This window comes from Schistosoma mansoni, chromosome 1 (genome assembly GCF_000237925.1).
Source record: "Schistosoma mansoni strain Puerto Rico chromosome 1, complete genome".
Taxonomy (NCBI): Eukaryota; Metazoa; Platyhelminthes; class Trematoda; order Strigeidida; family Schistosomatidae; genus Schistosoma; species Schistosoma mansoni.
The window spans coordinates 25,308,320-25,332,715 of record NC_031495.1 but is presented as its reverse complement, the minus strand read 5'-3'; the positions used below and the strand labels follow the sequence as shown (position 1 = coordinate 25,332,715).

Genomic DNA, 24,396 nt, shown 5'->3' with positions numbered 1-24,396 from the left:
AGCATACATGGGCAAAATTAATGGAATTCTTCAAATAATTCATTGTCAAACTAATCTACTAATTAACATATTACTTAAATCCATTATAAACAGTATCACATCCAATGGAAACGAACAACATCATGTCATAGAGATTATTATGTTCATGTATAAATTTAAAAAAGCTGAATAGAATATAGCTTCATGAAGTTTAGTCACTTTTAATAAAAGAAACACAGTATGAGTTAAAACTTTACGATTTACACACCAGACAATATGTAAACTTAAGAAGAGATTAACATAATACGGAACTCTCTAAAGAAACAAATTGAATATTCACTTTTTATTAAAGTCTTGAATGAATACAGCTGAAAAGTTCTAAACTTCGATAAAACAGCTATCTGAAATGATGTGTGGGCGAGGATGATAATGTTCGGTTGTCTGCTTAGTCAGAAATGCAGGTAGTCTGACAGGTGTCAGATGAGTTATACATTCCTCTATCTTTATTACTTATTATTATTGATCGATTAATTGTTCATTGTTATCGGATTGTATTGGGTTTTGGCGTGGAAATATATTTACGTTCTAGTCACGTGTTCTTGATGTGAGTTGTATTGAAGCCCTGTAGAGTAGACACTGGGAGGGAATCTAGTGTAGATATTCGTCTTAGGTAAATTAACGTCCCATTCGTGTAAAAAGGAAAAGGATCGTTATAATATGAAGCTGTTATAAACAACGTCGAGCCTGACATAAATATGAGAGTTCAATTTGGCATACCACACTAGTACAATGTGATGAAATGAATAGTAAGGGGATGGAAATAATGTAGTAGCAAGGATAATGAGAAAGACAAAAATATCAAGAATATAGTTCTACAAAACAAAATGTAACGGTGTATGTGAAGTAACACTGGAACTCAATATCAAGAAGGGGATAGGGAAGAAATCGAAAGTGCGTTACAATAATCTATTTCGAGTCATGTGGCACAACGTCTTCAGCCACCAAATGTGGTTATTGCGTGAACTCTAACCAGGAGGACGACATCTAACAACATGGCTCGGATCAACTTTATGCACTGATGTCACGTCGCGGTTTGGAAACCCTTGAATTTCTTTTGACTTAATGCTATATCAGTAAATATCGCCCGTCGAGGTAAATTGTGATTAGACATAAGTAGTACACGTCCCAACCACGTTAGTCGGTGAAGATTTACAGCCTCACCAACTGGTTTGTGATCTTTTCATGGTGCCCAGTGTCTAACCTCAGAATAGCCCACGAAGGAGTCCCAACAGATGCAAGCAACGCTTTGAATACAGCAGTAACGAGAATCTGCAGTCTTCATGTTTTTCTACTTTCAAAGACCATGTTGTACAACCGTAGAGTAATTCAGGGCAGATTATTGCACAACAAACTCATAATTTGATTGCCAGACGGACACCTAGCCTAAACAATAAGTGACGAATATTCACAAACGTCAATTGGGATTTTCGGAATCGTGTCCAGGTTTCGTCAAACACTAACGTACCAGGGCTGATGAGACTTACAGGATAAGTCAGTGGTAAACGAGCTCAACTACTTCATTCAGTCTAGACGATGATGACTAGTTCGGTTGATGGCAGCCATGATGAAAACTGTCCTTGGATTATACGAAAACATCTTAGTCCATTTATTGTATTTCAGATAAGATACAAACTGAGATTTTGTTTTTAAATAATTTGGTGACTGAATTTAATGGACTTAAGTTGGTAGGTGATAATCAAATCATACGATACATTATTATTTACAGTCATGCCTAATTGACAGAGCTGAATGTGAAACATAGTTACAGATATTTGATTTTTTTCTAGGTCAAGGTGTTAACTAGAAACAAAAATTATGAAGCCTAAGTGGTTTACAGATCGAAAATATAATTAAAATTTCTTCAGTTCAAAACAAAACCAGAGTTCTTGTAATCCCTGTAAACCGGAATGGATACAAGTGAAGTAATGACTAACCAATATTTAATGCATATTCAAAGAAAATGGATATCTACACATAGAAAATATAATGAAAGTCGTCCTAAAACTAATAATTAGTATATTTTTAAAAATTTCAATCTAAGAAGTGTTTCACAATTTATTTACCAAGTTATACATATTCACTTTACATGGTTTTAAGCATTGAAAAATCTTACCTAGACCGACAATATGTGATGAAGCGGTTGATTTCATTGACAATTTTTCATGATAAATTTCTTTATATTGTTGATTGGATGAAATTAAATTATTACTTATTGAATCTAAATCAATATCAAGAACAGATATTTCATAGTTTGATTTAGACAAGTCATTAATAACATTAAATAAGAGTAGAATACATGCCTGATGTCTTGAAACACTATGAATAATAATAGAATCATCCATATTAATTTGATGTACGATTTCAACATAACGACTTGGCAAGCCAATACGACATTCAACTGAGGATAAACTTTGAGACGATCGATGAGTTAATGAAGAATTGCTGGAATGCAGTGAATGATCAGAATTACTAGTCCGATCTGAAATTTGACAAATACGAATTGAATGTCCCCGACTAATTAAAAAACAATTCTCTGTACACCAACAAAGACTACATATAGTAGGTGAATTAGTTATTCTATAAAAAAGTAGATAAATAAGAAGTCTTGTAATAATTTAATCAGTTAAATTCGATGTATTGGGTAGATAGATTTGAAAATTTAGGATAAATAGGAACCGAAGTTAATGGGAAACTAAGAACCAACACAAAACTTTTCTCAAATTTATTTGTAGCCCCTAGTACTATTATCACACCTACGTATTTACAACAAGAGAATTGTATTCTGTAAACAGATTTTAGTAGTTTAAAACTGCTAATCGATTAAAGGTAGTTACAAAATGTGATAATTAATTTTGGAAGACAAACATCGTGGAAGTGTTAATGATGATATACATTTCCGTTTCTATGTATAGTAGAGCCTGATATGACGGAATAGTTGATCGAATAGAATACTCCAGTAACTGAAGTGATCGAAACGATAAATCAACCTCTAATTATATTAGATTTACAAGAAAGGACTAATACACGATTGACTTAATATATAAGAGAACTAAAGTTATTATTCGTATTTAGGATATTTAACCAAAATATAATGATTAGGTTACTTATCAGATGCGAAACTAACAAAAAATGGTATCAACAAAGGTCAGAAAACAAGAGATGACTCTTGACTTCTACAATGATAACAATATCTAAACAACAGTAGTTGAAATGCAATGAAATATACCGTGATAGTGTCAAAGTCAAAATCATGGGAAAATGTTCAGGCATACGTAACAACACGTGGCCCAACAATCTCAGTCGATGAAGATCCACAACTTCATCAACTGATTCACCATCATTCCCTAATACCTTGTGTCCAACCTCACTATTACTTACCCGGTTATCCCAGCAGATGCGAGCAATATTTCTAAGGCATCTGTGGTCAAATACTAGTAGCTTATGAGTATCTTCTACTCTTAATGGCCATGTTTCGCAGCCGTAAAGTAGAATAGAGTGAACTGCTGTGCAGTATACTCGTCCCTTAATTGATAGACGGATATCTCGTCTTCGCCATAGGTCACGTAAGTTGGCAAAAGCCAAACGAGCCTCTTGAATCTGTGCTGAGATTTCGTCAGACACCAACCCATTAGGGCTGATTAGACTTCCAAGATAGGTGAAGTTGTCGACGCGTTCGACTACTTCACTCCCTATCCTTAGTTCAGGTGTTGACGCAGGCCAGTCCTGGAGTAACAATTTACATCTAGATGGGGAGAAACGCATCCCAAATACCCTGGCATTATTACTCAGTTCTAACAGTAGACTCTGTATTTTGTCAGTCTTCACAAAACAGGACTATGTCATTTGTGTATTCTAAGTCGATAAGTAGACCTCCTGGTAGAAGATCAATTCCTGAAAATTCAGTCGACGAGAGTGTTATTTCCAGCAACAGGTCTATAATGAAGTTAAATAAAAATGGGGATAGTGGACAACCTTGTCGGACACCACTTGAGGTTGCGAAATCAGATGAAAGCTCGCCATAAACTCTCCCTCGATTGCTAGTCTTCGAGTAAACATCCTTCACAAGGTTTGTGTACTTCTGAGGTACTCCTTTCAATAACAGACACTGCCACATAGCCTCTCGGTCTGCAGAGTCAAATGCTGCTTTCAAGTCAAGAAAAACTATCATTATCGGACGCCGATAAGCATGTTTGTGTTCTAAAACCTGACGAATAGTGAATATGTGTTCGATACAGCCATGACTAGGTCTGAAGCCAGCCTGCTATTCTCGTGTTTACAGTTTACGAGTCTTAGTTAGGCGCCCGATAATTATTGAGGCTAGTATTTTAGATGCTATATTAGCCAAACTAATCCCTCTATGGTTATCACAAGATGATTTTGACCCCTTCTTATATATTGGGACAATAAGTGATTGTGACCAGTCGGATGGGATTACGTCCAACTCCCAGATTTTAGCCAAAATATTAGTCAACCTAATCGCTAAAATTGGACCATCATATTTAAAGACCTCTGGAGCCAATCCATCTGGACCAGCTGCTCTTCCTCGTTTCAGATTAGCTATAGCCTTTTGAACTTCAGATAGGGTCGGGGGGCCTACTTCAATGTTCCATTCAGATTGTCTGGGAATCGTGGGTAACTGTAGAGTAACTGAAGGCCAGATAAACTGTTCTCTAAATTGTTCCGCCCATCGTTCTAAACATCTGGGCTGAGAGCAGATAACGGTTTCGTCTTTTTCCGAGATTGTCTCACTTATACTTGACTTCTTAATTCCGATTTCTTTTATTAGTCTGAAGAGTTGCCTGGTTTTGCCTACAGACACTGTCTTTTCCATTTCTTTTGCTTTCGTTGCCCACCACTGCTCACGATCGTTCATTAGACTTTTGGTTAACCTAGATCTGAATTGTTTTCGCTTTTTGTAGTGTTCAGAGCCTGATGGCATGAGTTTACGAGAATCCATCAGTGAAATAGACTTAGAAGAAATCCATTGGTTTTTTGGAACCCTTTGGTTTAAATTACTGATAGATGTGACTGCTGTATCCACAGCTGTTCGTAAGTCTTTCCAAGCAGCATCTGAGTCAGTTTCGTTTACAGAACTGCCTAGATGTGAACTCAGTTGTTCCTGGAACTAACCTTCGGTTTTCCCGCCACTCATTTCAATCCTAATGGGTCTGCTTAGTGTAGTTTTTCTGCGTCCAGTGAGGCGCAGACAAATGCGTGCTCGTATTAAAGCGTGATCAGAGTCCAAACATGTATTCCAGTACGAGCGACAATCTTCTATCGAGTCTCTCCAACGACGACTGATGGCAATATGATCTATTTGAGTCCATCGTTGGTTTGGTGCAGGTAGTCACCATGTTAGATGATGTCTCTTCTTATGCTTAAAATTAGTGTTTGCTAAGAATAAACGATTGTCTGAGCATAGTTGCAACAGACGATAACCATTATCTGGTTGCTGAGCCGGAATACTAAAATACCCACCTAAATTTCTTTCTGTTTGGTTTAAGCTACTTACTTGGGCATTAAGGTCGCCTACTACGAGTACTATGTCTGAGTGTTGAGCTTCTCGAAGTTTAGAGAGATTTCTGTAAAAGTCATCTTTCACTTCACACGGGCTACAGTCAATGGGAGTGTAGGCAGAAACGACGAAAAGGCAACGACATGTGTCCCTATCCTTCCGAGTTCTTACGGAGCTATTTAGCCGGAAGCACACAGGCGACTGTTAACGGGGACCCACTCTAATAGTGCTTGTTCTGTACTCGTAATAAGTGCTATGCCTACACCTGCAAGCCCACGAGAACTGGCCATCGGGTCGCCAGATACACGGAGGGTGTATTTCGTCGCCTGTCCATGTTGGCGAGGTGACGTCAAGTGAATGACCACACTAGGAGACACAGCATACATCAATGGTATGAAATTCTAGGGTCTCAGCCAAGGAGGCCTGTTGGCCGATTTGACATACGGTACATACGTTGAAGGCTCCAATGTGTAGTTTGGAGTGAGGTTTCAGTAGGCCTGGGACAGTGTTTCGTGCACTAGAATCGTCGGTTATGGTGACACTTGAAGAGGGAGCCGAAAGAGGAAGTTTAGTGTTGAAAGTCGAGGTAGAAGGAATAATAGGAATTGAAGGAGATTGCTTATGAATACAGTGGTCTTGAATGCTGTTAGAGGTATGAGGGCAGTTATCACTTCCCGGTCGCCCATACCATGGAAGGGTTCTTCTGGAGGTATCTGATAAGGAATTTGGGTTAGAAGTGGTCTTAGTGACCTAAGAGCGTGCCGCAGTGTCCAAGGGACAACTGCTTGACGCCGGTCACACACGACCTTTTTGTGGGTAATTTTCGTGTCAGCTCCATACTTGTTGGGACCTTACCGCCGGAGACGGATATCCGTGGGATAAGCCAAGGTGTGCACTTTTAGGGTCGACCTTTTCTAACCCCACCCATCCTTGTGGGAAGGCAGCACCGCTGTTATGCTAGTTATCTGAAGGAAACACCTTACTGCCGTCATACCTCTGTACAGTCGTCAGTACGACTTCGCCTTCGGACCTTGGATTTGCTACTTTTAGTCTTACTGCCCTTCAATCGACCTGTCTGGCATGGTAGGACCTTGAGGAACGACTGTTCTAGCCAGTATGGCTCGATTGGTTCGTCACGATAGGCAAGCCTGACCACCGCGTCAAGGTAGCAGCAACGGTCGGTCATCGATACTAGATTGATAATCTGTGATGCACAATGACCAGAAACAGATGCATAAATTTTTACCGACATAAATTAGGCAATCACAGAAAAGCTAGTAGCACAGAACAGGTATTTCGCCTTAGCATGGGACTCCTCAGAAGTGTGCATCCACGGCTCCACCACCGGGGTCGAACCAATTGAAATACACTTCGAAACCCAGTCAGTAATTGATATAACAAGATCATTATTCATTACCATTAGTGATTTCTCATTCAGCACATGGTTAAACTCCTATGATCACGATTATCTTTACATTAAACTAGTCTTCAGGACCTATTTAAACAAATAATATTGTTACGATAAAAACAATCTTTTCTGCAGTCAAAGTTCAGGCTTGAGTTCATGGATTGCCAATGCCTCAGCAGTGCATAAAATATTGGTTCGACCCTCCTTTGGTCCAGTTCCTTTGACTCTATAGATTACTTTAAAAGACGAGTCTTTTGGCCCCATTTCCCTTAATGGGTATGTTTCTGGTTGTTGTTTTTCTTATTTTCTGCACTTTTATTTGATTATTATCGGTTTTTTGTTTTTTAAATTACTGTTTTGCATTTTAAACTCTAATCAGTTATTATTATTATTATTACCTTATACAAATTTCGTTGATTATTATTCAGTCTATTATTATGACCTTTGTGTTTGTCGCTTTTCTTCATATCGGTCAATTGGACTATCTGACCCATAAATTATTTTCCTCCTTACCCCTTGATTAGTATGCAACCTCATTTGTTATTTATTGTCGAATCAATTTATAATGCAATCTTTCCTAGCCTCCTGTAGACATATCTTTTCAATATAACTATGTACACGAATGTACAGCATAAGTAAATGATTTCGTCGAAAAGAAAATTTTCTTCGCTGAATCCTCTTTTTCTTATTCAACTACTTAAACCTTAATGAAATAAAGCCGATACATCGTTTACAGACAGAGATAGGTAATTAATTAGGACAAATTTTTGTAAACAAAAAACTAAGTGATATCAATTGGATTCTCGAAGAGAATTAAAGGATCTACACAACCAGCAATTAATTCGTCTACAAGTAACAGATCTAGATTATTATCAAATAGACAAATAGGAATGGAGAGTTAGTGCGAAATTCCTTAACAACATTGTTGGTTTGATACCTGACAACCAAACTGTTGATGAACTTTTCGTTTCTAAATGTGTTCGGAGAACAATTATGCGAAGAAATAAGATGTATGTCAAATATTTAGTGAGTAATTTTTATCAACTAATATTCGAGTATTGGGTTGTTTACAGTATGGTAAGTAAATATTCACAGATTACATAGAATGTTAGAGTTAAAGTTCCAATCACATTAAATATTTTAGGAAAACAATAAAAAATTCTATATACAAATTCCAGCTTTTAACTGACGAATGTTTATTACATCAATTAAATCATGAATGGATTTTTTAAATCAGTGATTTTCAAAAGACAATACTATGTGACCTCTGTGTACGAATTTAAACACGTGAGCTTATTCCCATTGACATAATCATATAAGCTTAACTATTCAGGAGTAAAAATCGTTGCATCTTGATAAAAACGATTATATACCGGGTTTTTCAGTTTGTCAATGGTAGATTCTATAAACCTAGCAAAGGATGACTTGTTTAATACGGATGATAAGGAATATGAACTTGAACATACCAGATCTCTGACACATAACAATGCTTTAACATTAATAGTTCACACGTTAACAGAAAAGACGGGACTTCCAGAATAACTTTATATTCCTAAAGAAGTCAAAGGTTGAAGTGGAACAATTATGCATACATGTTAAAATCCAATGAGCTTAGGATAAATTACGTAGTTAACAAACCAAAACCAATAATAACCAGTCCGATAGGAACAAAAGTCATTGAGGAAATATTAATCAAGAAAAAATCATTTAGACTAAGTTTTACAGAAAGAACTAACATATGATTAAGAAATACCAAATAAATTTCTTAGCAGAAGTTTGTTGTGTCTTGTTATTAGGATTTAGTACGGTCTACAATGTTACGGATCTAGGAACGACAACGACCGAGCTACTGTAATACGATCTGTTCTGTTCGGAACTAACAACAGTTAAATAAACTCAACACATTAAACCTCGATGGCTAGCACAGGAAGAAGACGGAATCGCAGGTAACTTGATATTTGTGAGAGGATAAGCAACTTAAAAGAAATTGGTGCAAAAGTTGTTACTATAGTAGCAGGATATGACCTTCAAGCATGCAGCAATTTAGGGAACTAAAGGAATACGATAAGCAATTAGAAGGTAAGGTCTTACAAAAGATCGAATTGGTTGAAAATGTGCGAGCGGTTATCGCTCCCAAAGAGATTTTAGCCTTTCTAATAAAATTTGACTATTCTTGCGACCGTCTTAGCAAAATTATTAAGTCTATCAATTTATTTCATTAATTAATTAACTAAATTTTGGTTAAAATTAGAATATAGATTTATGAAATTTAATTGTTGTAATGAATTTAAACCTTTTTTTAAAGTAGACATATATAAGTTATTCTGAGGAAAACTGATTGTTTTATGTTTCAATAGAAAAACACAACTTACTCAGGATTAGTAAACTGAATAAAAGTAATCGGACGATGATCACGAATATCGTAAACACATATACACTAGAGTCAATTGAAAAGTTAATAACAGACAAAAATGAAGGGTAAGACAAGTAAAAACATTGTAAATTCAATGTTAAAGATTATTACAAAACAATCTATTACTAGAAAAATATAAATAAGCGAACAATATTGTTTATCATTAGATCCTCATTAGCCTTTAATATACAGTAATATTTATATGCACTTAAATATTATTGTATATTAAAGCAAAGGGTGATGAGAATCTCATGCAATTAGTTTCCTTCATGAATTTAAATAAAGCCGGAACAAATATTGATGCAGAATAATATGAATTCATTATATATCATGGTTTCTCGTCAGCTGCTTACAACCAATTATGTATTAGAATTTTAGCATTGAGATAATAAACAGTGTGGAACAATTGACATAAGTGAATGTGAAGAATTCGAATGACAAAAGGTTATCGATGATAACTATATATATGTGCAAGAAAAGGTCAGAGGTTATTAGGTGTTAGAATCAAGGAAACATAAAGAGTGGGTCGTGTGATAGTTGAGTGGAGTTCAAAGACAGATAAGATAAATTGTGTGATAGTTTTAGAGGTAATAAAGGATTCATGGAACTGAAAACAAATAGGATGGGTTACGTAATAATTGAATAGAATTTGAATAGTTCACATAATTTAAGAGAAACAAGTGAGCGGAAATGTGTGAGTGAGTGGTTTAAGAATTGGGTAACAGAAGAGGAATGTAATACAAAATTTAATATTAACCGAAATAAGACTAATGACCAAGAAAAACAAAAAAAACAAAAAATAATTGGATTACCAGGGTAGTAATAAGTTTATTGATGTCTCTTTTTGAATACATAGATCCGGTTTAAGTTTTTTATCGAGATTGCTTCGGCAAACTGGAGAGCAGCCGTACTTCTTTGTCTGCTAATAATGTTGAAAGCATGAGAGATTTCAATGGAAAGCAATATTGTCCGTCTATATCTGTTGTCCTAAACTACAAAATGGGAATTTTTCAAATCTCTTACCATTCAATTCATTAATACTGACAACTAATAGTATGGTTACAAAATGATTAGATTTCAATAATATTAAATTTGAGTTTTGTGCGAAACGCTTACTTAAATCGTATAAAGATATTTTTATTATTATCTCGAACTGATTAGCGGAACTATACTGAGACACTGATTAAAGTTGGAAATTTGTAACAATTTGGTTTTTGTTTGACTTAAGTAGACCATAAACGCTACATTAGTTATAAGTGGCCTATTTTAGAATAACCTAGTGTAATCTAGAATGACGTATGGCTGGGAAATACATTTGATGTAAAATGGAATCTACGTAAACAACATTTCAACAATAATAAGTTGGGAACTAATGAAGAAAAAGCCTGGTATTTAACGAAGTCCAAATTGTAGTAGAACAACTCTGTTTATATGGCGACAAATATGACCCCGAGATAACAAAAATTGGTTAACTTAAAGTGAGAACAATTAATCAGATGACAACAGAAGTTAGTGAGGAAACATGAATCCGGTAAACTTATCAAGGAATTCCTCGCAATCCAGGGCTACAATTTAATAAAAAGAACTAGATAATTTGAGGTCATCCTAACAATAAGACCTAGAAATCAATATAATGTATATTAAGATGTCGGCAATGGTGAAACTTTCTAAATTAGGCTGTAAAATATTAGTAAAACAATAGCCCTTCGGTTTTTGTAGTGGTTTTCTAGTTAATATTGTCATTTAAAGATTGAAAAATCAATCAAATTACATAAATATACCGTACTATGATAGCATTTCATGTATTCAACAATATTACAGTAATATGATGAAAAAGAATTTGAGTAGTTATCTTTTAGTGTCTAATATCAATGGTAATAATGGTAAGAATAATTTAAAGGCTTAATTCCTCTGTTTTAATGTCCCTTTTTTCAAAAGGTATTGCACTAGTTGTTAATGGTTTAACATGACAAGAAGATTTATGGTAGAGAGTAGGCTAAAATACAGTTCAAAGTAAAACAGAATGAAATAAATTATGAAAAACAGTAGATAAGGTTTCATTTGATTAACATCAAAAATCTACATCAGATTAATCGACTCAGATTACTACAGAAAAATAAACATTATCATTACAACTATTAGAAAGATATCGGAACTAAACACACATATCTTTAGAGGGTGAATGTAACAGAAATAAATGACTATTAAACAGACAAACAATTCAGGGTATTTCGCAGAAATGAAAATCAGAAAAGAATATGATGAAGAAACCCGATATCTCATTTTCACATTTATGAAGAGTTTATCTCAGTAGAAAACATCGTGTTTATTTCAAGAATCATAACATGACAAAAAAGTATTTACTTTATCATCAGCCCACAAGATGATTTCACAATGCCATTTGATTGTTGAAACCAAGCCATGAACTTTAGCAAGCTCGTCATGTTTTGCTTTGGTAAACATACCTTTTGAAAGCAGATATATCTATGAAATAATATAACACAATAGGGATATTCCCAGTATACTTGTGATATATAAAAATAATGAACACGAGAACGAAGATTTAGTAATTAGCATTAGCCGGGGAAAAACTTCTTTTTTCATTATAAAACAATGGTATCAATACGCCTGAATAGTTTTAATACCTACTAACAATCATAATACCAATTACAGTATCACTATTGTATCTAAAATATTATTCGGTAACCATGTGCCATTTTGGGAAATTGTGCTTGAATCACACTACTTATATTAAGGCTTGCATATCCCACCTACGTGGGAAAACCGAATAAGGCGTAATACATAAATAATAGTGAATGTAGCTATGCTACCGGGCCGAAATTAAAAATGATCGTAGAATATAAAAGTCATTTTCTAGCCAATGAACAGACGATTCATACAAACCAAGAGAAATGCGTTGAAAAAAGTAATTAATCCTGAGCGAGGGTAGAAATCTCAGTGAGCTTACAAAACTGTCACAGATAACTATTAGTTATCTTAACAGTTTAGTATTGCAGAGAATTTTCCTTAGCATCTTATTCATCTTTCTTCCTTAATCTTTTAGTAGTCATAAATAATTTTATACAAAATCCTTCCTCAACTACAAAACCTTTTCCAATAAAATTATCGAAGAGCATAACAAATGAAGTTACCAGATAGCGATGTAAAGGACTGGTGTATGGAAATCGAGATTTATTTGAGCATTAATACGTCACCAGTAAACCTTTCGTTCAGTGAATTACCAACAAGGCAGTTGGTTTGAGACTTTGTAGTGCACAAAAGATATTGTAACAAAAGTTTGCTGTTTTATATGTTATATAAAATCTTCGTCGCGAAAAGCAAGTAAATTTTTGTAATTTTGCTTTCATACTGTCATTTTGTATCTATGATATGGAATGTCCTAACTAATCATAAGTGTTATGAACAGTATATAAATGTAATTCTTACAAGACCTTTTACATATAGTCAGTCACAACGTAGAGTCTGGCACGTATGCACATCAGTTCAAGGTGCTATGCTGCATTAGGATATCAAGATTAAATTGTCAGGCCAAATCCAGGAGTAGTGGAGGTAGTAACAGTATCAGTGGGAATAAGAAAAATTAGGCATCCAAGATACGACTCGAAAAGAAAATATATATCAGTGAAAGAAAAGCTAAAAACGTTACGACGAATTTTGAATTTCAGGACTTTGGGGAAGACAAATAATTGATGCACCCATTTCATTGCAAACGATTTAGAGCCATGCCACTATCAGACTTCGGGACTCAGGTTCAAAAGAAAGATGAGAGATCAATGCATTTGTGCTATTTCAAACGGTTTTCAGCCATGTCACCCAAAGTCTATCACCATTGGTTACGATTATTACACGTACCCCAACCAGGCAGTCTACACCTATTACCATGGCTTAGTCCAATTGTCATTGACTTCAAGGACTGACGCCATGTTTTGGTTTGGTCTTTCCTTGCTTTCTTTCAGCCTGCTCCTGCACCAGAGAACACCGCCTGTCGAGGTAGGCGGTGGTTGGACATACGTAACACATGTCCAAACCACCTCAGTTGATGAAGACTTACTACCTCTTCAATCGAATTGCCATCCTTACCTAGTACCCTGTTGTTAACCCAGGCATTGCTTACTCTCCGGACTAAAATTCACGAGCAATGCTTCGAAGACATCTGTAATCGAATACCAGTAACCTAAGAATATTCTCTATTCTTAATGGCCATGTCTCACATCCATAAAGTGGGACGGAGCGAACTGCTGCACATTTTGCCTACGCCACAAGTGACGCGATTCCATAAAAAACTATTAAACCTTCTGAATCGGTCCCGAAATTTCACCAGACACCAAACTACTAGTAAGAATCCGACTCCCAAGATAATTGAGGCGGTCGATGCGTTCAACCACTTCACTCTCTATCACTAATTCAGGTGGTGACGCAAGCCAAACGTGAAGATAAATTATACATTTTGAGGGAGAGAACATGTTTGCAATGTTTCTTAAGGTGATCAGAAGACTGCACTTTGTCAGCGTCTTCACCAAACGGAATCATATCATCTGCATACTCCACGTAAACAAGTGAATCTTCAGGTAGAAGATCAATCCTTGAAAAGTCGGACGATGAAAGTGTTATTTTTAAAAGTATGTCTGCGAGGAAGTTGAATACAAATGGAGGAAGTGAATGACCCCGACGAACACCACTTGAGGTTGACAATTTTGATAAGAGTTCTTCATAAGCTATAACACGACCAGAAGTGTTCGAGTACAGAACATGTATAAGGTTGGTGTACTTCTTGGGTACGCCTTTCAGTGACAGGCACCTCCATAGGCGACTCTCTATTGAAATCCAACCCAATCGACCCTGTTCTGCTTTTGAAATTAATGCTATGCATATACCAGCGAAGCCACCAGATGTAGCGTTCGGATGTCCAGATACTCGAAGAGTAAATTGTGCTGGTTCTTTATATTGGCAAGGTGAGATTAAATGAATGACCGTACTTGGATCCTGTATGCGTGTTTCAGAGACGCTGCATATATCGATGGCGTAAGATTTTAAAGTCCTGGCTAAAGAAGCCTGTCGTCCTATCTGAAAAGGTTCGAACATCAAAGGCTCCAACATGCTGTTTAGAGTCTAGTTTCAGGAGACCAGGAATAATATTTCGTGAAATCAAATCATTAGCATTAGTGGCGCGTGGTGAGAAATATAAGTGAGGAGGATCAGTTGTGAGAATAGAAGGATTATTAAGAGATGAGGTAGGGCTTCAAATCTTAACAAGACGATCTCGGGTGCTGGTAGAGGCATGAGGGCGGTTGTCACTTCCCAGCTGCCCATACCGTGGAAAGATATTTCTTGAAGGATCTGAAAAGTCTGATTAATTGTGGTCTTAACAACTTAGGAGCGTGACTGCAGAACCCAAGGGGTAAGGTGAGGTGTGACGTTTCTAGGGTCGATCTTTACTAACTCCTTCCTTCCGTTGTGAGAAATCAGTATCGCCGCAGATGCTGGTTGTCCGAAGGAAACACCTTATTTATGTGACACCCCTCTACAGTCAGCAGTACTTTTAAACCTTAAGTTGCCGCTTTTAGTCTTATCGTTCACCAACCGACCTGCTTGGAATGTTAGGACCTAAAGGAACATGTGTTCCGGACAACGTAGCTCGGTTGAGTAATCATGACAGGCAAACCCGACAGCGATATCAAGGTAGCAGTTACATACACAACATAACATACTCCTACTATATACTACTATCGTTTGTTTATTATTTCTGATCAAACTCACCATCCTTAAACATCTGTTCACAATTTAATTTTCTTATTGTGCGGTGCATATTTATTTTGGTGTCCATTTGTACTAACATTTATGTGCTTAAACAATTAAATACATGAATATAATAAACAGAAATCATTCCTCTTGAATTCTGCGAGAATATTGGAAATCCAATTTCTAGGTTTAGAGTCGGCCAGGCATCATGAGCACATGACGATGGAAAGTCCTAAGCTAAAAATAAGCAATGAATCAGTTTCCTCCAACTTTTAAAGACTCATCAGTTGTTGTTAGTTCGTAATGTAGATTATTTTCAGAACAAGAATAAAACAATCTATGAAGACAAAACAGATATATATGTGATGCAAATATCAGTTGTTAAGATCCTCACCTTGTTGAAACCAACAACTAAATTATTAGATTTTTCAAAATCTGGAGCAATAGCAACTGCTTTGATAGGATATTGGAAATTATTAACTTGATTGGGTAGTATCGAGGATAAATTATGTATCACTAACTACGAAGAGAATCAAATTGAGAAAAGGGAACTTAGTAGTCATCATAAACAAATGGTAACTAAATAAGGAATACAAATACATTTAATGGATTAGTTATGGTAAATATCAGACATGATTATTTAAGAGACAAGTTTAATCATCAATAATTTCAACAGTTAAATACAACAGATCATCATGATGTCTTAGCTCAATAAAATTGGCTCAAATTGCCTATTTGACAAGTCTAGACACATAAAAAATTATTGCAATAATTAGGTCTATCTTCATAGGATGAGAACACACATACACGAACTCTAATCAGTTTATGCTACTGGGCAACTGATGAGGGTTTCGAAATAGCATGAGTTGTTATTAACACCGTTGGATGTTGGTTAAATGGTCTGGAGATTGATAATTTGCACAAGAGACCGGAGGTACTTGGCCCGACTCCCAGATCCAGGGTTGTGGATATGCACTGGTGAAAAGTCCCATACTAGGATGAAACCGCTGTCCAGTGCTTTCGGATCCAATAGTAGTCTGGTTGAGATCAGTCGATGATTTAAACTATGAAAACTCCACAATATTCACAAATTCCCCCCGTATTAAGAAGTATACATGTTTAACAAAAATTAAAAGCAAAGGATATATAGATATATGTGAAAAGGAACTGAATAATACAGTGAACTCATTGACTTTTCAACAGTAAAAGTACACTAGGTAACGAATTTAAATTTTATGATGTTTTACTTACAAGTCCATCTTCTCCACAACTAGCAATAAAATAACCTTGCTCCGATATACTAATTGCATTAACAGGTCCGGTATGCTGAAAATAAAAGAGCGGTGACTTATTGAGTAACGAATTTACAAAGGAAAAACTGTATAATTATGATTTCCTTTTAGAATAAAAGCTATAAAGAAATCCAAAGTTTTATTTGACGATTTTCTGCTTTATTTCTATATTTGAAAAATTCCCATATTGTGATTTAGAACAACATATATAAGCGAACAATATTGTTTTTATTTCTATATCAACATTGCAAAAGCTATAAACTGTTTCAAGATAAAAGAAAAACAGATTAGTGATATGTATTAGAGGATCAATGTATATGAAAAGTTATGAACAAGTATACCGTTTATAATAAAAGTATACTAGTCAGTAATAATTTATAAACATCGGTTGAAGAACTATCCTATAAAACCTATATTTAAATACAATATAACGAAACAAATGAGTGAAGTAATAATAATAATAAATGAATGAACTTATGACTTACTGTCTGACTGATAACTATATTTAGTTATGTCAAAAGTTTTGTCTAAATCTATTTTAAATAATTTGGTTAGGATATTCTGAGCTACCAGGATACTTGCCTACTCTAATGATCAGCATCAAATGAAAAAAACACGTCCAGGGCTATGGTAAGCATTACCTACTTTCGAATCTGATCACTAGTAGTCAATGACAATATCAATACCAAAAAATCTAATCAGAACTTAAAACACATAACTACTGGAAGATCTGTTGGATAATTTCATATCAATCGTGATTAAACAACTATAACGAAATAACCTAATCATTGAAATCGCTGCTGTTAAAAGTGAATTTTATAATCCTGTAAAAAAACCCTAGTCGGTAGCAACTAAAACTATGAACAAAATGTGATCACGTTGTACAAGTAACCAAGCACACTCGTTTGAAATACGATGTATTGTAATGACTACTGATATAGTTAATGTTATGCCCCGATAAAGATAATGAATGGTAACTTTGAGATCCATTTATGGACCAATACTATGCATATATTTTTTACCGTATCGTATAATTGCTAAATAACTCAACTATTCATATTCATGTCCTCCTTATTATGAGTTTTTTTTTAACCTATAAACTGCTGTTATATGATTTACCACTCTTGAATTATGCCGTCTACCATTTACTATCTCTCTTATTCACAGCCACATTTGGCTGAACCTTGTACGAATGTTGCTTCTTATTTTATAGTAAGATGTGTTCTGTTTGATTGGTATATAAACTCAGTATGTTTGAAATATAATGATCCATACCGCAGAGGTTGTTTTGGACTGGCTGGGCTAGGCAGAAGCAGGACCGATAAGTACTCTAGACTGCTCGTACCCTTTCCGTGTGTCATTGGTCGCATCGATAAATCGCTGCTCTCTAATTGGCAGTATTATCACGTTGAACATCGACAGGGCATCCACTCGGCCACAAGCTATAACAGTTAACTATAAATATTTATCATTACATTTGTAATTACATGGATTTAGAACAAAATGAAGAACTCTAACGTCAACTACTGTTTGGAAAATAGTAAAATAGCTTAAATTAAACCTAGTATACAATTCCCAAATTTTTTTTAATGAAAAGAATAGATGGATGAAATGCTGGAATACAGTCATATGATTAATTACAGTTTCCTTTTAGCTGAAATGCCTAATTGGACTGTGAACCATCAACATTAAGTTACCTCTACAATCTTCTTGCACAATAAGCGGAACGTGTAAAGAACTTCGAGACGGACATAGTATTGGTATGAACTTCATGAACGAAGTTTGATGGTAAAGACATAATTTAAATAGCGTATGAGTAACCTATGAAGTCCATATCTTTTAATCGTTTATAATTAGAAGGACTTCTAATTATGTTTATGTTTGTATTCCTTATTTTGCAGTTTAAAATGTCATTTTATTGGGAAAAAATCTATTCCATTGACCAGTTGTGTTGTTATTTTTGTCAACACCTTAATACAGAACTAACACTAACACTTTAGTGTCATGTACAATTACCAGTAAGTTAAATCGCATGATAGTATTTTATCTATTAATCAGTATTCCAATAACCATAACTTGCTCATTACTGCAATACAAAACGATTTTCAACCAAAAACGAGTTGTGTGTAGTCATAATAAATCAACAACACGCTAAAAACGGTATACTTACGATTTTTATTTACCGCCTACTATGGATAGCAGTAGTAACATTTATAAAGAAAAACTTTAACAAACCTGAAAATATACTTATTTGCGACTCGTTTACCAAATAAAGGTTTGTATTTTGCAGTGAGACCAACTAACCGAAACGACATAAGTGGAGCGGGGTTCAAATCTGGAACTTGCTAGTTCAAGGTCCACTGATTTGACTATTAAGCCGGCAATCGATATTAACCCGGTAACTAAGAAGGGAACTATCCTTTTCGTTAACAATTAACTACTTAGCAGTGAGCATGTCACACTTGTAAACACAGGATTTTAGTGTCAGGAGCGAGTTATATATAAGTGGCATATAAGCAAACAATAAAACGTATGTACATGGAATGTTTCTACAAGTAGTAATATGGAATATGATCGCTTACCACGCCATAAAATCCATTTTCAACAGGAAAACCACTGTGATCCAGTAAATGAATGCGTCCTAATTGTGTTCCAACTGCAATAAACTTTAAAGTGTAGTGCGAAGATTTTAAAATGGTCAAATATTTATACTGAATGTATAAGTATAACACTCGTGTAACAATTTAACCAGGAAGTACATCCAGTGAGTCATAAAGAAAAAACGGGATTTGGATTTCTACACAGATTTCCGGCTTTTAATTTCCAATTGCTAAACTTTCGGCAGTGTGAACAGATGCGTATACGCATGAAAGCGGAAAGTACTAACAGTTCACCCTTTGCATATGTACTGAACCAGTAATATAGATGATTTCCGCGGTTTTTGCATAGAATATTCTTTTGAAAGCGCATATCAATCAACAATTAATAAGCTCATCTGGAACGCCTACAGTTAAAAGTTAATAGTCTATATATTATTGTTGACACTTTCAGCCAACTGACTAAACCGAAAATCTAATAAATGGAACAAACTAATGACTTTAATACAACCACCAACTTGAGTGCTGTTAGAGGTATGAGGGCAGTTATCACCACCAACAGAATGAAAGCATAAGACCGACATAAACGCCACTCCGACTAGGTACTTTGGATATAACACTCCGTTCGAAATCGTTATGCTAATCACCCCTGCAACGACTACTAATACAACCCTGCTAAATGAAAATCATGACACTTGAAACATTATTCCATTTACAGCTTGTTACTATGGTCTTTGCCAGCTCCCTAGCACCTTGTATACTTCACTCAACCGACCTCGAAACCAAAACACGACTTGTAGGAGAAGCGTAAATATATTTCAAGACACAAAGCAAAATTAATCAGCTACAAATCGATTTAAATTAGGAGTTATGGACGAGGTAATTGTCACTGAATATGAATCATCGTATACTAGTTAATACAATGAAGACATAGTAAACAAAATTACAAATTACATACTGAATAAAAATTAATAGGCGAAGTTCACTTTAAATCAATTTATGAATTCAAAAACTGATTTCTTAATAGATTTATCCTTTGGGGATTTCGTATCCCCAAAAATTACGCATAATAGAAGACAGATTTATTTATCTACGGACTTGTTGTTATTTGCTAACTGTTTCTGCTACTAGCTTTCGGTGTCAACAATTCTTCATTGCAACGAAATCCACAGTAATGAGCAGAGCTATTATGCATTTGGTGCCCCTTTTTACCAATATTTATATGTTCAAATAAATAAATGAATAAACAAATGAGCTTTTACTATTTATTTAAACCCAAGAGAACTTGGTAACTCCGCCTGTAGCTCCTCTGGGGGTTACTGCCGGTCCCAAGCCCGGGTAAAGGAGGAGGGTTGGGCATGGGGTTAGCGACCCCATCCCGTAGAAAATCAACTCGCTAAAAAAACGCTAACCAGAAAAAAATCATTCAAACCATTCAAACTGCCCTGAAGTAAGTAACTTGGTATTTTCACTTTACCTTCATTTAGATGTGGATTTATCCTATTTCACAAAAATAAATACGCTGAGCACATAAGGGCTTTCAAAATAGGTCTTCTGGCAACGAATTCCCACTTTATTATTAAACATAAGTTGCAGAATATTTGCTACCATACCCAATAAGCAACAATCAGCTGTTACTGTCTTTATAAAACATCTTAAACATTGTTCCCTTTATCCAGTCTTTTACACTTAAAAAGTACAAGGCACTGAAGGCATAGTTTCTAACCGGAATATCCTATTACATCCGAAGCTTCAATATCTCAACTAAAAAGCTCGTAATACCGTATATTAATGGTCTGTAACGGAGAAATCTATTTAATTACTTCAGATAGAGGAGCAATTTCATAAAACACTACGGGGAAGAAAGCTTATATCTAGCGCTTACTCTAAATCACCAGATGTAGAGAGCCAGTACATCAAATGATGTTAGAAAACACTGAATGTATACCAGCGATGAACTTTTAAAAGGATTAAGCTTCATGACTGACCAATAAACTAAAGACAAGAAACACGAAGGAAACATGTGTTCATACAAACAGTAGCCAGAGTCACTGTGAGACTTCATCAAGCAGTCAAAAACGACAGAACTAAATTCCTCAAAGAGATGGAGATTCTGAGACATCATAAACAACTTGCATGTTTACAATGCCATCTGTTAGGGTTTACTAAATGCTAACATAACCATAGAAAAAACTAGTGTTTGTAAACGTATACTGGGAATTTGTACAAACTAAAACAATACATGAAAACAGTCAAATATTAACATTTTGAATACAACCAAGTACTAACTTTAAGCATAGGGAAAAACATCGTTTGACATGGCGACCCCCGAATTCGTCCCAACGTTTGACACAAATAGATCACACCGCTACCAACCACCGATGGAGGGACTCGATAGAAGACTGTCGCTCGTTCTGGAGCATATGCTTAGATTCAGATAATGCTCTACTGAGAACGCGTATTAGTCTGCGTCTTACTGGACTTAGGAAAGACGCTGCAAGGAAACCTCCTAGCGTTCTATTTAATGATAGCCAAGCTAAGAATATATTTCAGGAACAACTAGAAAAACAGGTAGCCACGTAAGTGATGCCCGCCCCAAGACAACTTGGAATGATATCTGAAAAGCTGTGGAAACAGCAGTGATATCTGCTAGTAAGGTAAACCATAAGGTTACGGAGAAACACTGGATCTCAGCAGCACCTACCGCACTGATAGATGCTCGAAAACTCATCCCATAAGGCTCTGAACATGACGAAGAGCGGAGTCACCTTGAATACAGACTAACAAGAAGCCTACGCAATGATCGCGAACAGTGGTGGTTAGTGAAAGCAAGAGAGATAGAAAAGGCAGCGGCAATAGGTAACATCAGACAACTGTTCAGACTCGTCAAGGAAATCGGTATTAGGAATTCAACTGTTAGCGAAATTATCTCGGAAAAAGATGGACATATTATTCACTCTCAATCCAAGAGATTGGATCGACGGACAGAACACTTTAGAAATCGATTCAAGTAGCCTTCAGCCACACTTTGAATTCCCACGATCTCCAGTCGACCTGAGTCGCGAGCTAATGTAAATCTCCCAACCCTTTACGAAGTTAAAAAAGCTATAGGAAATCTGAAGCAAAGGAGAGCAACAGGGCCGGTCAGGTTTACCCTTGAAACTTTTAAGGATGGCGGTCCAGTACCAGCAAAGAGATTGGCCGAGGTCTTAGGTAGAATCTGAAAACTGGACGTAGTCCCATCTGACTGGTCCCAATCACTGATTGTGTCAGTCTATAAGAAAGGACAAAAGTCCTCCTGTGACAATCACAGAGGAATCAGTTTGACTAATATAGTGTCTAAAATATTAGCTTCAATAATACTTCAATGCCTAACTAAAGCCCGTGAAGAGCAGACTAGAGGAAACCAGGCTTGTTTTCGACCTGGATGTGGCTGTATAGACCAGATATTCACACTACGTCGTGTCCTAGAACATAGACACACATTCAGACGTCCCACAATCGTAGCATTTCTCGACTTTAAAGCGGCATTTGACCCTATTGACCATGAGGTTCTGTGGCAGTGAAAGGAGTACCAAAGAAGTACATTAACCTTATAAAGGCTCTCTACTCGAACACAACTGGTCGAGTGATAGATTATGACGAACTGTCATCAGAATTGATTACCTCAAGTGGTGTTCGTCAGGGTTGTCCACTCTCTCCATTCTCGTTTAACTTGACGTGCTTTTAGAGATAACACTATCCTCATCTAAATTTCCAGGAGTGAAACGTTTACCATGAGATTCACTCATTGACTTAGAATAGGCTGATGACACAGTTCTATTTGGTGAAGACGCTGACAAAATCCAGTCTTCTGATCATCGTAAGCAACAATGCAAACATGTTCAGGATGCCATTCTCGTTCTCGAAATGCAAGATGTTACTTCAACATTGGGTTGCATCGGCACCTGAACTAATGATAGGGAGTGAAGTAGTTGAGCATGTCGACCGCTTCACTTATCTTGGGAGTCTTATTAACCCTTGTGGTCTGGTGCGTGACGAAATCCCAGCACAATCACAGAAGGCTCCTCTAGCTTTTGCCAAATTGCGTCATTTATGGCGAAGGCGAGATATCCGTCTAGCAACCAAAGGACGGGTTTACTGATCGGCAGTTCGTTTTGTCCTTTATGGCAGTGAAACATGGCCGATAACAGTAGAGGTTATTCGTAGGTTACTAGTATTCGATCATAGGTGTCTTCGAAGCATTGTTCGTATATCCTAGGATCACCGAGTAAGTAATGCAGTTGTTAGGAAACGGGTATTGGGTAAGGATGGCAAATCAATTGACGGAGTAGTGAAACTTCATCAGTTGAGATGACTGGGACACGTTTTATGTATATCTAACCACCGACTGCCCCGACGTGCGATGTTTTGTGGTGTACGAGTAGGTTGAAAGAAAGATAGGGGCAGCCAGACCAAAACGTAGCACAAAATCCATGAAGTCACTGACAAGCGAACTGAGTCATGTTGGTAGGTGTAGACTACCTGGTTGGGATCCGCGAGATAATAGTAATCGATGGATAAAAACTTTGAATGACATGGATCAAAATTGTTCGCAATTGCGAAGGTACATCCACTCTTTGTTCTCCAAAGTTCTAATCTTCTGAATTCTTCATGTCCCTACCTTTTTTCTCTCTCCAGATTTATTTCACTGGATTATACTCCTTGAATAACATACTCAAACCCCAATCTTTCGGATTACTGCTTAAACTCTTACTACTTCTACCATTATGGGATTTGAATCGACCAATGTATCTCTGTGCTAATGTGATATGACAACTTGAACTAATACACGTACGTACGAGGTTCTACGTTGTTACTGACTGACCAAGTACTGATCTATCTAATCGACTTTAGGCTAGACGTTTTGTCCAAGGTAGTAATACTGGTCTGGTGAGATGGAATCAAGAACCTACTATACAGTGATCCATAGTTAAGTCATTCAACTGATTAGCCACCGACTGAAGTCAAAACTTTATTTGGGTTTTCTTTATCAGGGTTTAATAGATTCAATGAGAAATACTGATGACAAGTATACGCAACAAATTAGTTTTACAGGAAAATGTCTACCAAAACATGCTTACTTTCCCATGCACTGCCACACAAGTAATGGAATCTACGGAAGTTATATCACATAAACCATGTTCTATAGATTTGAACTTAAGACATGGCTCGACAGCTTCAAAACTTTTATCTTCATCAAAATCTTCAGCCAATTCAGCAACTTCAAATGCGTTGGACATCTGCAAATACATAAAATATGAAGTGATAACCTAAACATGCGTCGGTGAACAATGCTCTCATATGTAAAATGCGACACTAAGTGATTATTG

General features: G+C 36.2%; 2 protein-coding genes across 2 annotated transcripts in view; both read right to left on the bottom strand.

The window, feature by feature from the left end:
- The window catches only part of Smp_073110 (putative vacuolar protein sorting vps41), a gene marked incomplete at its 5' end in the record, with an annotated part of 37,256 nt that extends 28,812 nt beyond the window's left edge, over positions 1-8,444 (bottom strand). Inside the window, 2 exon segments of the mRNA XM_018793811.1 lie at positions 2,153-2,518; positions 8,429-8,444. Of these exon segments, the coding sequence (XP_018648286.1) occupies positions 2,153-2,518; positions 8,429-8,444 (382 nt within the window).
- Positions 8,445-8,474: 30 nt separating this feature from the next.
- Positions 8,475-24,306, bottom strand: Smp_073100 (putative vacuolar protein sorting vps41; the record flags this gene model as incomplete). The annotated part of the gene is made up of 7 exons (XM_018793810.1): positions 8,475-8,514; positions 9,335-9,399; positions 11,740-11,859; positions 15,530-15,655; positions 16,387-16,461; positions 19,010-19,093; positions 24,148-24,306. The coding sequence occupies 7 exons, from the start codon at positions 24,304-24,306 to the stop codon at positions 8,475-8,477; spliced, it is 669 nt and encodes a 222-aa protein (XP_018648285.1).
- Between the last annotated feature and the right edge of the window lie 90 nt (positions 24,307-24,396).